The 17507-nt window shown below is 40.5% G+C and overlaps 1 protein-coding gene and 1 pseudogene across 1 annotated transcript; both read right to left on the bottom strand.

Moving 5' to 3' along the window:
* Positions 1 to 3535: 3535 nt before the first annotated feature.
* Positions 3536 to 4548, bottom strand: LOC114630510 (olfactory receptor 2AK2-like). Its single transcript, XM_028778746.1, has one exon. The coding sequence runs from the start codon at positions 4504 to 4506 to the stop codon at positions 3586 to 3588; it is 921 nt and encodes a 306-aa protein (XP_028634579.1). The 5' UTR covers positions 4507 to 4548; the 3' UTR covers positions 3536 to 3585.
* A 7339-nt stretch (positions 4549 to 11887) lies between these two features.
* On the bottom strand, positions 11888 to 16513 carry LOC114630500 (annotated as a pseudogene).
* Positions 16514 to 17507: the final 994 nt, after the last annotated feature.

The following is a 17507-nucleotide window of genomic DNA, read 5'->3' as shown; positions in this document are numbered from 1 at the left end:
GTAGGGATCTCTCTCTCTCTCTCTCTCTCTCTCTCTCTCTCTCTCTCTCTCTCTCTCCCTCTCTCTCTGAAACACAAGCACACACAAACACATACTTGCCCACACCGTCTCCCCCAGCTCCATCAGTACCGACCCCAGGCAAGCATCTCCTAGATAGTTGCTATTGAGGAGCAAAGACTCAGTTTAGGTTTTCTTGTTTCATATGAACTTGCATCTTTACACGTTGGAGCCTTTGATGGGTAGGGATTTGCTATCAAGATACTTTTTCCAATGCCACTGTGCCAAGCACCAAGTTTAATGGCACCAACCTCTTCAACAACTACAGCTGCTTCCCTGCGTATACTGTCTAAACTTTAAGCTTGTTCTCACACCTATCCTCTGCCAAGCCAATTAGTTAATCATCCTTACATCTGTCATCACTCTTGTTCACAGGACATGAGCATACTAAAGCTAGATTCTTGGCCAAATATCATGTGAATGGCTGTAGTCTATCTACTTCCTGGTAGAGTTTTTGATCTCCTCTGAAATGTCATAAGCTAGGTATTCACTTCCCACATTTCTTTCAAAGGTATTGCCTCTGAGCTTCCCAGAAATGCTGCACTAAGTTCTGCTTCTAGCACACGGTGGCTTTTGTATCCTAAAAGAACTAAATTCTCCATTCCAGACAGAAGACACTACCAGAATCCCAAAACTGCATAGTCAGATTTTCTTCCATCAATGGTTCTGCCACTTAGTACCAATTTCTGTATGAATTTCTTTTCCTGGTACTGTGACAAAATACCCCAATGAAAGCACCTCGAGGGAGAAAGTTTCTTGGTTTGCAGTCCTAGAGGAATATGGCCATGAGGATTGGGAAGACATGGAAGCCAGGAGGAACTGCATGGTGGTTTGGACAGGAGGCTGGTTGATCATACTGTAGCTGCATAGGACAGGAAGTGGGGCCAGGGTCCACAACCTCAAGACCCACCCTAGCGACACACTTCACTGTGGCTCCACATCATAAATGCTCCAAAACTCCCCCAAAACCATTGCCAGTGGGGACTGAGGATTCAAATGCAGGACCTATAGGGAGAGATCACCCTCGAATCACAGCAATGGGGGCACATGAGGTGAGGGTATTGAGGATACTTAGCAACCTCAGTCCTTCAGTTTAGAGTGAGTTTATGGATTGTACTGACGACAAGAAAATAAAACAGCAAATGTGAGCCATTCGTGGAGAATGCAATTCCTAGGTTTTTTTTAAACTTTTATTTTATATGCATTAATGTGAAGGTGTCAAATACCCTGGAAATAAAGTTTCAGGCAGTTGTGAGCTAGAAATTGAACCCAGATCCTTTGGAAGAACAGAAAGTACTCTTAACCACTGAGCCATCTCTCCAGTGACAGTCATGGTGTGTTGTCACAGAAATAGAAAACTAAGACAGTTTGAGGGAGGTATCCTGTGCCTGACACTTAGATACCTATTAAATAACCCATGTCTTTTGGGAGCACTTTTTTCATCCTCTGTAGGGTATCTCTGGGTAAATTCCCCTTCACTTTAAAATTTTGCTATATTTTTAAGTGAAATGCTGTAACATTACTTTTTCTCTTCACTTTCCTCCCTCAAACTCTGTCCACATTCACCAGTTTCAATGTGATGGCTTCCTCTTATTGGTAATCATTGCCACATACATGTATGTATCCATATATATATATAATATTTATAATATATAATATTTTATGTGCACACATGTATGAACATACAACTTATGGAGTACATTCTTTATTTCCATTAATTAATTTATTTATTCAATTTACATCTGATTGCTGCTCCCTCCCATTTCCAGATCACAAGATCCACCCACTATCTCCCTTCCCCTAATTGTCTGAGCAGGTGGGGGACCCCTGGGTATCCCTCAACCATGGTGCATCAAGTCTCAGCAGGGTTGGATACATCCTCTTCCCACTGAGGCCAGACAAGGCTGCCCAGTTAGGGGAATGGGATCTGACACACAGGCAACAGATGCAATTCATTTTTATTAGCACCAAGAAGAGGTGTTTTTATTGTCTTTAAAATTATCACTCTAATTACTGGCACCAATTACAAAGAAGCAAAAAGGAATCACTAATATATTCCACATAATTTTGTATTATTATTATCATTACTATTATTATTATTATTATTATTATTACTATTATTATTATTTGTAAGTGTGGATGTGGACATGGATATATGCACATAAGTGCTCCTGAAGGCCAGAGGCCTCAGGTACCTGGAGTTGGAGCCACAGACAGTTGTGAGCTACCTTATAAGGGTGCTGGGATGAGCAGCCAGTGCTGCTAACAGCTACCCCACTGCTCTAGGCCCACAACATATATAGCTTAACACAGAGAATTACTCATCATGTTACTTACACAAGTACTTAGGTTCATAGAAGATTTTTGTTATTGGTTCTTGGACTACATGGCAGTGACTTGACTATTTTGAGAATGCAGGGGCCCTAGAAAACTGACTCAACTATAAGAACACTGACTGCTCCTCCAGAGAACACAGGTTTGAACCCCAGCATTAACAATCATCTGTAACTTCAAATTAAAACAAAAGCAAAAGCCAGTGTTTGTTTGTTTTTTTATCTGTGGATGCTGGCATACAACTTTATTTCCAACACTAGTTTGGTCCTCATAGAGACCACCAGGATAGTCAGGACTACATACAAAGAATATATTTTTCCAGGAAATTATCTTGAAATAATATTAGTGCTGTCAGCATTTATTGTGCATTAGCCATTGGAAAAATTCATAAATTGAATATGGATTTTAAAAGCAGAACCATTTTGGTTCTTCTTGTCTAAATGTCCTGATCATAAGCTCCCGTGGCTGCTGAGAGAGCAGCATAAAGATGAAGTGGAGAGAGACAGAGTGCATGCTGTCAGACAGATCCACTGATGATGCTTATTACAGAGCCACTAGTGAATTTCTGGGAAGAGTATTAATGAAGGAAGTCAGCAAGACATCATTATACCACTTAGGAGAGCTTAAAAATCTTACTCAAGTGGCAATAGTCACACAAGCAAAAAAGAAAGCACTAAATTATCTCTTTCCATATTTCTTTCAGGATTGTCCTTAAAACATGTCACAGCATAAATACATACACTCATATAATAGTTGTACCTGCAAAGGAAAACCAATATAATATTCCCAATTTATGTAAAATATCTACAAATGTACACCTATATTCATAAACTGCAGAAAGAGCATCCAGAGAAAGAGATAGCAGGCAACTGTACTGACTCCCACAGTCTGAGAAGCCACAGTTCCTTGCATCAGGGCAGAAGGTTCTATGGAAAGCCAACCCAGGCTGACAAGCAGCCAGAGATGCCAGGGTCAAGGACAAAGCCCTTCCATCTCCTTCAGAGCCAACATTCTGATTGAGAGCATCAACTCAGTATGACACAGTGTGGGCAAAGGTTCCTGCTCTTGTTACGTCAGTTAGACAAGCTGGTGAGCTTCCACCAGAATATCAATCCTGAAATCATCCCAGAAAATATCTAAGAACAGCCTTTAGATCAGTCCACAGGGTGACTCAAAGTCCCTAGTCACTACCCATCATCCCATTTGTCTCCTCAGGGCTCCCATGACCTCCTTGTTCCTCAGACTGTAGATGAATGGGTTCAGAACAGGGGTCACGATTGAGTAGAGAACAGCCACCACTTTGTCCCTTCCAGGAAAGTGAAAGGAGTGTGGCTGGGTGTAGGTGGAGAGGCCAGTGACATAGAAGAGGCTGGCCACAGTCAGGTGGGAGGAGCAGGTGGACATAGCTCTACTCTGTCCCTGCCCTGAACCCATCTGGAATACAACAACCAACACCCGGGCATAGGAAGCTAGGATGGCCAGAAAGGGTAGCAGCAGAATGACAAGCCCACTCATGAGGACTGTATGCTCATATTGGGAGGTGTCTTCACACACCAGTGGCAGGAGAGATGGAACCTCACAGAAGAAGTGGTTAACCATCCTAGATCCACAGAACGGAAGTTGAAATACATACACTGTGTGCACTAAAGCATTGATGGAGCTGCTGCTCCAGGCACTGGCAACCATGGAGCAGCAGATCCTCCTGCTCATGAGCACAGGGTAGTGCAAGGGCCGGCAGATGGCTACATACCTGTCATAGGACATGAAGCCCAGCAGGAGGGCCTCAGACCCACCCAGGGTCAGAAACACAAAGGCTTGGATTGCACAACTCATAAAGGAAATGGCCTTGGTGTCTGAGAGGAAGTTAGCTGCCATCTTGGGCACAGTGGTGGAGATGTACATCATGTCAATGATGGAGAGCTGGCTGAGGAGGAAGTACATGGGGGTGTGGAGTGCTCGGTCCAGCCTGATGAGATGGACCAGTGTGATGTTGCCTATGAGAGCCACTGCAAAGAGGATGGTGATGACTGTGAAGAGGAAGGTGACCATGTGTCCATACTGGAAAAGACCAACGAGGGTGAAATCTGTCCCACAGCTGTGGTTTCCTGTCTCCATGGCTTAGACTGAACCATCAAAGCAGATCCAATGTGGAAAGGGCATGGCCTGGTGAGGACTGTCCTTGAGGAGGAAATGACAATTATTACACTGGATAGTTTTCCTGAATAGCTTTAGTGCACTCTTCTACCCTGTACAATAAGCTTTCATAAGTACATTATTAAAGATAGTCCTTTTCAGTTATTTTTAATGTTTTTAGTTTTGCTTAAGATGCTGTGTCATATGCATTGTTTCAAGACTTTGCTATTTCCGTGTATGGCTGACACACTCAGCTTTGAAACGGGATTTTGGATTCTCTGTTCTTACCATTTCTACATGGATGAAGTCTTCCAACTCTCCTTTGATTCAAAGGTGTTTACAAGTTGTGACTGAGAAAATAAGAATAAGCATTTTTGAGATCACAGAACGAAATTTAAATAATCACAAAATTAGCAGTAATATAATTCTTAGCAAATTCTCTATACATGCTGCAGATCTTCTCTGGTGAGAATCTGAAGTTGGGTCTTGTTCTGCTACAGACAGCATTTATACACTTATCCTTGTGAACAAAGTATTGACAGGAGAGTCTTAAGAACTCACAATACAGAATGTGTACAGGAAATGAACAAAGTACTGATATCACTATGCAATGTAAAAATTATGAAGATGTAGTCTGTCTACAAGAGGATTAAATAACACAAGAAAGCATTATCACGTAAAATTATACTAAGCATTTTATTACATTATACATATTTTATGCATCTGTTGAATAAAGCAAGTAGATGACTTTCAAGTAGCAAAGGAGTAGGCAACATTTTTCAAACTCTCAAAATATGAATTATGAAAGAGAATTAAGCAGAAATTAATAGTGCAATATAGGACAAGGTTATTACTTTTTACATAAGGACTTCAGTTACCCCTCACCTCCCCACTCTTACTTAAGTTAAGAAAATGCTAGATTGTCTACAGTTTGATTTTGCTTCTCAATTATCCCAAGTGTCAGATGTTATCAGGACCCTGTCATTAGTCACTGCTGAAAGTATGGTGTTATATGCCGATTTCCAGGGTGCATGTGCTTGTGCATGTGCATTTGTGTCTTTGTGGTGTGTGTGTGTGTGTGTGTGTGTGTGTGTGTGTGTGCATGTGTGTGTTACTAGGATCAAATACCTGGCCTTGGCAAGCACTCTGACCCTGAGTTACATCGTTAGTAATGACTTTTGAGGTTAGGTCTCACTCAGCTTGCTCAGTACCTCAGATTCGTCCTGAACTTCAATCCTTTCCAGACCTTCCTGAGTGCTGGGATAGAGACTGGGCCGCCAAGGCCAGCCCTGTCCTGGCTTCTCATCATTAGAAGCTTAGTCACCATCTGATGAATGCTTACATATGTTAAAGTGATTTTTAAATGCTGTGAGATTGGAAAAGGTAAATTTTCCTTCCACTTCATTACAGAAAGAGCAGTAATTTTTGCTTTTGTTCAACATGTTGGAAATCACCTAGTCGAATTGTTCATCCTTTAAAGACAAAACTTAGTTTGTGGCAGCAGCAGCAGCAGCACCACCAGCAGCAGCAGTGCCCGCAGTCTTGGTTCTGAAAACCTCCCCAGGTCATCCCAAACACATTGTAATTTAGCTAAAGCTGCATCCATCTGGAGTACAGTGTGCGGGGATAACCCAGAGCAGTAGACACACTTGAGCTCCTTACCCCTGTGAATCCCTGTCACAACTACGTCTTTTACCCAATGAGAGTCTGGATAAGGGTCATTTGGAATCAGTGTAAAAGATGTCCACCAGCCTGATGTGCACACTGTATTCACTGTACATGTGTCAAATTAGCACATTGCCCCTCTGTCATGAATAAATTAAACTATAATTAATTTTGAAATTAGAAAATATTCTAAATATGCTGAGAAAAGACATATTTTATGGCAATCTTGTCCCCAGAAACTAGGAGAGCCCCAGTCCCTTTCTCCTTGTGAGAATGGCTACATGTTCAAGAATACTAATGGACAGCATTCATACATGTTGACCTTGAGATATTTTCAAGGAGATAGCTGGAATGTGCATCTAGCCAGGAGCTGATTCAATTCAAGAGGATGGGTTACAGGTAGAACAACGCGCTTTACCCAGCAATCCCAATACATACCTTCACCAGCAAAGGCACCACTGCTACTGGATCATCAACAAGATCAATAGCAAAATCATCAGAGAACTCGGCTTTACTTCAGTAATTCCTTGACTGCAAGGCTCCTTTGTCTGCTAAGACGCTGTCCTGTGGCCAGGTCAGAATTCTGTCTTCTATCAAGCTGAGCTTTTTCATAAGAGGATCATGGGACTTTAACTCCAGATGACTAGAAGTGTAGACCGTCTGTCTTTTTATAAATTTAACTCTAATACAATTTTAACTGTGTCATTGGCAACTGTTTATTAGAGAGACACATCTCACTTTCCTAAGATTTCTCCTCAAAAATAGAATACTAAGAACTGAAGATGAACCTGCCCAAAAATACATAGAAAGATAAGACAGCTAGAGATAACAGGTAGAAAGTCACAACTGTGCCTCCATGAATAACTTTTAAATACAGTGTTAATATCCAGTGAATCAAGCCATTTAACCTCTGTATAAAAAAAATAAACCCTGGCTTCTAAAACCTCCAAATCCCAGCACATTTTGGAAACTGTTAGCCCACTCTGAATTTGTAAGGTGGTTGTTTTTTTTTACCTCAAAAAATAAATCTCACCTAACATTGAAGACTTGGGTGGAAAAGAAATATTATTTTGGCATCTATGGAAGACTTTTAAGGTCTTAAGAGCTCTGGCTGCCTGTGAAGATTGGACCACATAGGCATTCTTTCAGAATCCTTCTGGGAAAACCTGGTCTCTTGTCCACAATTAAATAAACACATCACATACAAGAGAGATATCATTTTATTAGAACTGATGTTTGCACTGCACAGTAGAAGTTAAAAGAGGTCAGAATGAGCGTTCCAAAGATATTTTCATCATAACTAAAGTGATACGTTTTTAAAAACTCATTCCATTACACATTCTTAACATGCATCTGCACAGAAGCATAAGGAATAAGCTGCAAAATGTAGATATTAGAAACATCATAAACATGGCATTTCAAGGACTTATATAATCTAGGTTTTGGCTTGGGTCACGTATTCCTGAAGACAGTCTCCAAGTGGTCAGCATGATCACTGATGTAGGAGGGTCATGTTTGTGAAAGCCACAGCCCCGATTGATGCTGGAATAAAAACATAGTTCACTGTGCCCCAGCTTGGACAAGAAGTTGGATCAATGTCGAAGTGTAATCTCCTCCTGCTGCAAAAATGTTTCTGTTAATCTAAAGAAGCTATAGTTTTTAATTAGAAGAGGAAATAAATGAATCTGTTCAATATTGACTGTATACTGAAGCCTTACTATTTCTCAACAAGTAGCAACATCATATAAACACTGTAAAAACTGGATCTTTGAAATAATTTATCCCAAACACATTCTTAGTTTGCTAGGTAACATATTTAATTTTTAATCTATTAATACAAATGTCTGTTTTTCATTTTGCCCTTGTACATGGAGACAATATTAAGCTTCCAAGGAGAAACTTCACTACAATTTAGCCTTTGATAATATTTACTGGGTTGATTGTAGAAATGTAACCCAATCAATTGTAGGTAAGTCTTTACATGTTACATTGAACCATCTTAAATACTGATACCTTTTTCTATGAGACATTTTCCTTGATAACATAGTAGACTCAAGAAAAAAATGATTATGATACTTTAATTTTCTGGTAGATTCCTTACTGTTATTTACCTTTAGAGTAATAGGCAAAAAGTGGACTTCATTAACTTTGAAATGAATATTTTCTACAATTTAACAACACAGCCTTTTATTGTATCTTTCTGTTGTTTAATATTCTTATTAGACATGTCATTCCTGCTGTCTCTTCCCATTAGTCCTGGATTTTATGGTTTCTTCCACATTCAATGTGTTTTTAACCTTATTAACTAATGACCCATTGATTTACTGCCACCACCACCACACATTTGATGTTTGAATTTATGCAAGTTTCACTCTGTAAACATAGCCTTAGAAAACCTTTTACTCCCCTTTTCTTACTTTATATTTTCTTTTAATTTTACTGCTAGTTCTATTCCTTCTGTTTTTATATTAAAATTCCAAGTTCAGACAATAACTAAGGTGTAATATTTATGTGTATAGATAGTCCTCGTGTCATCATTTCTATGCTTACTAATAAATAGTCTTATCCAAGAAAACTTTTAGTTACACATGCAGTTCCCAAGTGTAGCTGGCCTACAGGGGTAATAAAAATAATTGCAGCATCCAGTTTGTCACGAATACCAACTTCATCAAATTTTGTAGATGTATGATATGTTCTAATAGGTTGTATCACTTTTCCTGGTTATGTTTTGTTTATTTATTCTTTTATTATACAAATATGGTATTGTGTTTCCATGTACTGTGTACTTGCTTGGTGCCTGAAGACACGAAGAGGACATCAGATTCCCTGGATTCAACAGATGGTTGTGAGATACCGTGAGGGTGCTTGGAATTGAATCTGTGTCGTCCATAAGAGTGACCAGTGCTTTAACTGCTGAACCGTCTATTCATTCTTTAAATACTCTTGATAGCTTTATAATTTCATGGGAATTATTATATGGAAAATAAATGTTATTCACAAATCTTCCTGAGGAGGTAAGAAAGAGCACAGAACTACTTTCTGAAATATAACAGCTTCCTTGAGAGCTGAGACTCCTCTTTCCTTTATAAAAGTCCACAACTGTTATTTGCAATTTTCAGAGTCTATATTTTTTAGTCAGGAATAATGATATACATCTGTAATGTCAACACTAGGGAGGTAAAAGTGGAAAGATCAGAAGTTCAGGTACATTCTCAACTACATACTGAGGTTGAGTCCATTCTGGGCTACATGACATTCTGTCTCAAAACAAATGGACTTATATGTAAACAAACTAAACAAAACAACATATTTATGGGATTGATTTTTTAAAAGCTAAATATAACTATAACTTGCTGTCTTGCAGCACAGATTTGGGTCAGTTGGTGCACTTATGATCCATTTATCCATTATGGTGTCAGGACTTACACACTTGTACCTTTCAATATTTTTTAAAATGTATATGTATGTCTGTTTTGATTGCATATGTGTCTTTTCTATTACTTTTGTGTCTAATACCCACAGAGACCAGAAGAGGATATCAAATCCCTTGGGACTGGAGTTACACACCATTGTGAACCACTTTATGGATGCTGGGAATTGAACCCAAGACTTCTGCAAGAGCAGTAAGTGCTTGCAGCTGTTGAGATATCGCTCTATTCTCTCTCACTCTATTTTTTTTGAGGTAGGGTCTCATGTGTACTGTGCTGGTTTTGAACTCATTATGGAGCCAATTTTGACCTCCTGCCTCCACTTCTCCAGTGAAAGAATGACAGGAATTTATTACCACATTAGGTCTGTACAAACTGAGCTACGTATCTGATCTCTGCATGTGCCTTCTTCACAAACATCAGTTGGCCCTAGGATTTTTGAGTCCCCTGCTTTGGCTATGCCATTTGCAAAACACACTTACACAATCTCCTTTTTCCAGTCATAAATAGAGATATATATTTGTGTTTTGACACATGCATTTGTAAATCTCATGCCTCCAAAGACTGCACTGTTCATACCTGCAGAGAGAAATTGGAGAAGCTAATAAAGGTTTCATTTGAGCTCATTTCCCCAAATGCTGAAAGGACAGAGAAAAGTGGGAAAAACAAAAAATCAGAACAAAACAAGGCCAAAAATGGTTTGTTCTCAGTGAAGAATATGTTGGGCTTTCTTTCCACTCTTCAAACCCCTAATCTACTCCATGTCATGATGGGCATCTCCCACACTTCAGCTAGAAACAAGTTCCTACAATGTAGAAAGGAAAAAGAAGCTGCCGAATAAACAAGGCACAATCTTCACAAATGCAACACTCTCTCATGTCTCCTACACCATTTTCCTTAAGTGTTTGTACGTGTAAATACTGCATACAGTGCACAGTCCTCTCATAGGCCCCATCTCCCTTTCTCTCCCCTTCCTGAGCAATCTTTGTGTTTGTACCTTTGACTTGTAGCATCCATTTTATCCACTCACAGGCAGCAGGGAGAGCTCTGGAAAACTGACATACACTATGGAACTTATTTTTCTCTATAATGTCTTGTGCTTGTACTCTCCACTCTCCAGGCATGCACACAGGAGCCTCCTGTCTGGTAGTAGATACCTTCTGTTAGAGTATTCCTATTTTCTCTGTCTTTTAAAGTGTCCAAGATCACTCTGGCATGAAGAACCATGAACTTCCCTGCTACCAGAGAGATGTCTAGAGGCTTTTTATCACCCAGATGAAATGTCACCTCAAATCTGTCCTATGGATACCGCTGTCAAACTTTCCCTGTCCCATGGTGACCCCCTTACAAGTCTCTTTATTTGTCATGTATTGTTGAGTGACAGCTTTATCCTTGACACTCATAGTCTCCAGCACACACAGCAGCAGACACATTTCACAGAATCAGTAATCTGTAGTCTGATTGGATGTTTGATTCTTCATTGTAAACACCTCCTGGAACAGAAAAGTCTCTCCATGGCTGGTGAGATGACTCCATGAATACATTGTTTTGTGGTCATTTGTGATGAACTGAGTGCAATCCCCAGAACCCACATGGCTGAAGGAAAGCACAAACTCCCACTTAAGTTGTCTTCTTATCACCACACGTGAGCCATGGCATGTACACTCCAATAAATGTACTGTAAATAAAAAGAGTTGAAGCTTTGTCCATAACACTGTTGTCTGAGGAAGTGGGTGGGAAGGTCTAGTAGGCCCATCATGCTAAGGAAAGATCTTGTAGTAGAGTATAGTGAAGGCTGAGTGAAAGAAAGCTCTTGTTCATGTTGACAGCCTCTTGCTTGGATCATACATGCCAGAACTACCTACTGTGCTATCAGTGAAGGCTAAATGCTCAGAGCGTCTGTGTCAAGGAAATCCCATTCCTCTCAGTCAGTTACTCAGTCTCCTTCCCAGACTGACTTAAGAACACAGCACAGTCCTCATTCCTAGCCTTCCTCAGCAGTACATGTTGGCTTTTGAGAGTCAGGAATGGTCAGCAGACCTGACATCAACACATGTGGCTTCAGCTTCCTAGAATTCACACACTCTGTTGCAATTCTCACATAAGAAAACAAAGTAGGCCAAAAGTCTGTAATGAATTCTGCTTCAATTCAGACAGGTGCTAGTGGTACTGAACACAATTAACCATCTCAAATTTTGTAAGGGTTTAACCTTCCAAAGAGGTCTCAGCTTTGCCTTTGATTATTATTTATTTGTTAAACTTCCATTTCCTCAAATCAGCCTCCTGAGTGCCCTCTTCACCTCCTTGTTCCTGAGTGTGTAGATTAGAGGGTTGAGGAGAGGGGTGACAATGTTGTAGAAGAGTGTGAGGAATTTTCCCTGGTCCTGTGAAGAGCTGTTCCCCAGCTGCATGTACATGTAGATGATATTTCCATAGAAAATGGAGACCACGGTGAGGTGCGAGCCACAGGTGTTGAAAGCCTTGTGCTGCTCTGCAGCCGAGTGGATTCGCAACACTGCTCTCATAACCATAGGAGACCAAGATGAACACCAGGGGTGACAGCATGATGCCTATCGCCAGGACGAAGGCAATGCCTTCCACTGCAGCAGTGTTGACACAGTCCATCCTGATGAGAGCTGGCATCTCACAGAGGAAGTGGTCCACACTGCATTGCCCACAGCGGGGTAGGCTGAGGGTCACTGGAGACATAGCCAATGAGTTGGCCACCCTGCAGCTCCAGACCACTGAGACCAGGCCCACGCAGAGCCTGGGGCTCATAATGACCATGTAGTGCAAGGGCTTACAGACCGCCACAAAGTGGTCATAGGCCATGACAGCCAGCAGCAGGCACTCCACACCCCCCAGGCCCAGGATCAGGACCAGCTGCAGAGCACAGCCCACATAGCTGATGGTCTTGTCCTGCCTGCTGAGGTTATAGAGCAGCTGTAGGATGGAGCTGCTGGTGAAGCTGAGGTCCAGGAAGGACAGATGTGTGAGGAAGAAGTACATGGGGGTGTGCAGGTGCAGGTCCAGCCTGGACACCAAGATGATGTTGCTGTTGCCCAGCAGGGTCAGGAGGTAGGCAGGCAGGGTGACAGTGAAGAGAACCCTCTCTTGCTGGATCCAGTCAGAGAAGCCTATAAGGATGAAATGGCTGAAGGTGCTATCATGGCTGTACCCATCTCTACTCCACCTGAGGAAGATGGGAAAAATGAATAGAAAGATAAATAAATAAATAAATAAATAAATAAATACAAATAAATAAATAAATTCAGTATTCCTAATGATACTTAAAATTTCTGGTAAAAATGACCCATTTGTACACAGCTTAGGGGTGATTTAAGAAGTAGATACAATACTTCTCACTAGACTATCAGATATTCTGTCAAAACACAACAGAAAACTTGAAAATAAATAAAAATGTTGGCCAAAATTAGAAACATTTTTATGTGGAATAAAAGAAAAGACTAAGCCCACAAACAATATCCTTGGACTGTCTTTTGAAATAAGGGTTCTGCATATGTTTTTTGTACAAAGTCTAAGGCTGTTCAGTAATATACTGTATATTCAAGCAAGGTTGGCTTCAACTTCATGGAAAACTATCTGCTCCTGCCATATCTTTTGAATATGAAAACACATTTCCAAATTTGAGGAAATAAGTATACTTTTAACTCTTTGGGACAAGTCCTTGCTATTGTGATTGCTAAAGGTACTCCATTTCATGCCAGGCATCTGTCTTGGTGCCCACTAGCTATTTGTTTCTGACCCCAGTCCCTGGGAGATAAGGTCCCAGTAACCCTGACTCAGATCCCCACCCAGTAATGGAGAGCTGTGACTACTTAACTTCTTATCATATGGCTAACTGCTTTTTTTGGCTTCTGTAACTTGTTTATTAGGATACTCAAAGATCGTCTGGGGGTCACTTCACTTGGTAGAGCATGGCAGTTTTGCTTGCACAGACAGTGAAGATCTTGTGGTTTCCCCTTTAAAAATTCTTCCCTCACCTCATTTCTCTGGGCCATCTCAAAATCTGGCTCAAAGATTATTTATCATGCTGGCAGCTAATCAATAGATCTTTTATTAATTAGGTAATTAATTAATTAACATCTCAAACACTATCCCTCTCTTGGTCCCTCCATCACAGATTTCCCCTCTCCTTATATTCTGAAAGGGTGGGGTCCCCTGGGTAACACCCACTCTGACACATCAGGTCTCTGCTAGATTAGGCACATCCTCTCCCACTGAGGCCAGTCAAGGCAGCCATAAAAATTGAGCTGTATGTCTTCTACACATGTGCCAAGGGCCTCATTCCAGGCCATTTCTGTTCCTTGACTGGTGGCTTAGACTCTGAGAGCTCCCAGGGAACCAGGTTTGTTGACTCTGTTGGTTGTCCTGTGGGATTCCCATCTACTTCAGGGCCTTCAGTCCTCCCAACTCTTCGATAAGTGTCCCTGATCTCCATTAAAGTTTGGTTGTGGGTATCTGAATCTGTTTCAGTCTGCTGCTATGTAGATCCTCTCAGAGGACAGTTGTGCTAGACTCAATTCTGCAAGTATAACAGAATATCATAATATCATTAATAATGTCAGGGATTGGTGCTTGCCCATGGGATATGTTTCAAGTTGGGCCAGTTATTTAATATCAGAATAACATTTCATTATGCAAATGAACCACATCTTCTGTAACCAATCATTGGTTGAGGGTCATCTGTGTTGTTTCCAGTTTCTGGCGATTATGAACAAAGCTGCTATGAACATAGTGAAACACGTGTCCTTGTGGTATGATAGAGCATCTTTTGGGTATATGCCCAGGAGCAGTATAGCTCAGTCTTCAGATAGAGCTATTTCCGATTTTCTGAGAAAATGTCAGCTTGAATTCCAAATTGGTTGTACAAGTTTGTAATCCCACTAGTGACGGAGGAGTATTCACCTTTCTCCACATCGTCACCAGTATGTGCTGTTTTTGATCTTAGGCATTCTGGTTAGTGTAAGGTGGAATCTCAGGGCCATTTTGATTTGTGTTTCCCTGATGACTAAGGTCTTTGAACATTTCTTTAAGTGCTTCTTGGCCATTTGAGATTCTCCTGTTGAGAATTCTCTGTTTCGCTCTGGACCCTATTTTTTTAATTGCACTATTTGGGTTTTTGGAGACTAACTTCTTGATTTCTTTATATATTTTGAATATTAGCTCTCAAGTAGATGTAGGGTCAGTGGAGATCTTTTTGCAAACTGTAGGCCTCCATTTTGTCCTATTGACAGTGACTTTTGCCTTACAGAAGCTTTTCAGTTTTAAGAGCTTCCATTTATCAATTGTTGATCTTAGAACAGGAGTCATTGTTGTACAATTCAGGAATATTTTCTCCTATGACAATTTGTTCAAGGCTATTTCCCACTTTCTCTTCTTCTTCAGTGTGTCTGACTTTATGTTGAGGTTCTTGATCCATTTGGACTTGAGGTTTGTGCAGGGTGATTTTGATTTTTTGTGCAGGATGAATCAAGTTGCATTCTTCTACATTCTGGCTGCCAGTTAGACCAGCATCATTTACTGATGACGCTTTCTTTTTTCCACTGTATAGTTTGACTTCTTTGTCAAAAATCAAGTATCCACAGTGGAATATCCATAGTGTGGGTTTATTTCTGGGTCTTTGATTCCATCCCATTGATCAACCTCTCTGTCTCTGTACCGATTTCATGCAGTATATATCATGATTGCTTTGTAGTACAGCTTGAGGTCAGGGATGATGATTCCTCCAGAAGATCTTTTATTGTTGAGAATTATTTTGGCTATCCTGGGTTTTTGTTTTTTCCATATGAAGTTGAGAATTGATATTTCAAGCCCTGTAAAAAAATGTGTTGGAATTCTGATGAGGATTGGATGAATCTGTAGATTGCTTTTGGCATGATGGCCATTTTCACTATGTTAATTCTACTGATTCATGAGCCTGTGAGATCTTCCCATCTTCTGATAACTTCTTCAATTTCTTTCTACAGAAACTTAAAAGATCTTACAAATCATTTACTTCTTTGGTTAGAGTCACAGCAAGATATTTTATATTATTTGTATCTGTTGTGAAGGATGTTGTTTCCCTAATTTCTTCCTCTGCTCATTTCTCATTTGAATAAAGGGGAGCTACTGATATCTTTGAATTAATATTATATCCAGCCACCTTGCTGCAGTTGTTTATCAGCAGTAGGACTTTTCTGGTAGAATTTTGGGGATCACTAATGTATAAAATTATAGCATCTATGAATACTGATACCTTGACTACTTCTTCCTTTCCAATTTGTATCCCCTTGATATATTTTGTTGTCTTATTGCTCTAGGTAAAACTTCAAGTACTATATTAAAGAGAGAGAGAGAGAGAGAGAGAGAGAGAGAGAGAGAGAGAGAGAGAGAGAGAGAGAGGGGACACTCCCTTCTTTGAGGCAGAGACACTCCCTACTCCTGAGGATCATATTTTCTCAGGTATAGTGGAAACTTGCAAGCACCAGTCATCTTCCTGTCTCTGCCCAGCTAGGAGCTGGGGCACAAGTGCCAGCAAGATACTTGGCTTGGTAGATGGGTGCTGAGATGCCACTGCTGGTCCTCGTGAGTGCTGTAACTCTGCTGAGCCACCTCACCAGTCCATGATTATGTTACTGACTATTTTCTTCTGTAGCATTACCAAACCCCTTCTAGAATCCATAGGGCTTTTCACATGGTGGGTTGGGGGACTCCTCAGTATACACTGGACTTTGTTTTCTGTTTCTTAAGGTAAGATCCACAACTATCTATCTGTCTTTTTCACATTCTAGACATAACTTCAGCATAGATATCCTACCGAAACCCTTGGTTAGCACTCACTGAATCCGAAGATTCCTGCCACGGGCACTGTTGTAAAGTGTTGTGTAGTGCATGTTCTAGGAACCTAGGAGCCAACTGCCTATGAGGCAAGCTGAGCCCACATCAGCTTCCTCTGGATCCCAACTCTAGTCATCACTCTGTCCAGGCCCTGCTTCTTTCTCATTTTCCACCTGATCATGGGTCACGGATGTCACATCAGTGTGCAAGGACATTCATTCCATTCCATCTTACTGAAATTCCAATCAATGAAGTAACTTTTTTGCAGCAGGGAGAGGTTAAGTGGGAACTTAGAAACAGACCAATTCATTCTCCATGGGATCCAATGAGTATCAGGACACTTGAGTATATCTGGGACTCTGGGAAGTTGGTGTTCACAGTTATCAAGATGGTTTTCATGAATAGATGCTATAACACTAGAACATATCAAAGCCTGGGTTAATCAACTCCAAAAATATCATAAGGTTGTGTTGGATTATCTACTCCTTTAAGTTCATTGCTTATGAGCTATTGTGTGTATCTCACATGAACATTAAAACTTGAGTTTTCAAAATTCCAAATGTGACTGTTATGAATTCGAACAAAAAGTTTGACCATTAATTCTGAACTCTATTTTAAATGCTTTTCTAATATGAAATGCAGGCACGACCTCTAATGAAACACATGTTCTATACACAGTGTGTTTAATTGTGGATGAGAGACTAGTTTTCCCAGAAGGACGGAGCCAGAACCCTTGTGAGTCCCAACCTTCATCAGGTAGCCAGATCCTTGGAGACATTCAAAGCATTTGCCAGGATGAGAGAAATGACAGTGATTTTATTTCAACTGGACTTTCTTTCCACTCAAGTTTTTAGTGTTGACTGAAGGTCTATTTATATAAGGCAAAAGCAACGACTTCCAAATTCATAGAGTAGGCATAGTTCCTAAAATACAGTTGAGATTGGAGGCCATGGGCTTGTAGCCTTTCTACCTCAGAAGACTTTGCTTGGGTGACTTTATCCCTCATAGACCATCACTGTCTTTTCCTATGTTTGCTTGGTAAAAAGTAAT

Source organism: Grammomys surdaster, unplaced genomic scaffold (assembly GCF_004785775.1).
Source record: "Grammomys surdaster isolate TR1022 unplaced genomic scaffold, NIH_TR_1.0 340, whole genome shotgun sequence".
NCBI classification, from domain to species: Eukaryota; Metazoa; Chordata; class Mammalia; order Rodentia; family Muridae; genus Grammomys; species Grammomys surdaster.
The sequence above is the reverse complement of the archived record's forward strand: the minus strand, read 5'-3'. Positions and strand labels throughout refer to the sequence as shown.

Coding starts and splice junctions, on each gene's coding strand:
- LOC114630510 (XM_028778746.1), bottom strand. CDS start 4,506: ATGGAGACAGGAAACCACAGCTGTGGGACAGATTTCACCCTCGTTGGT.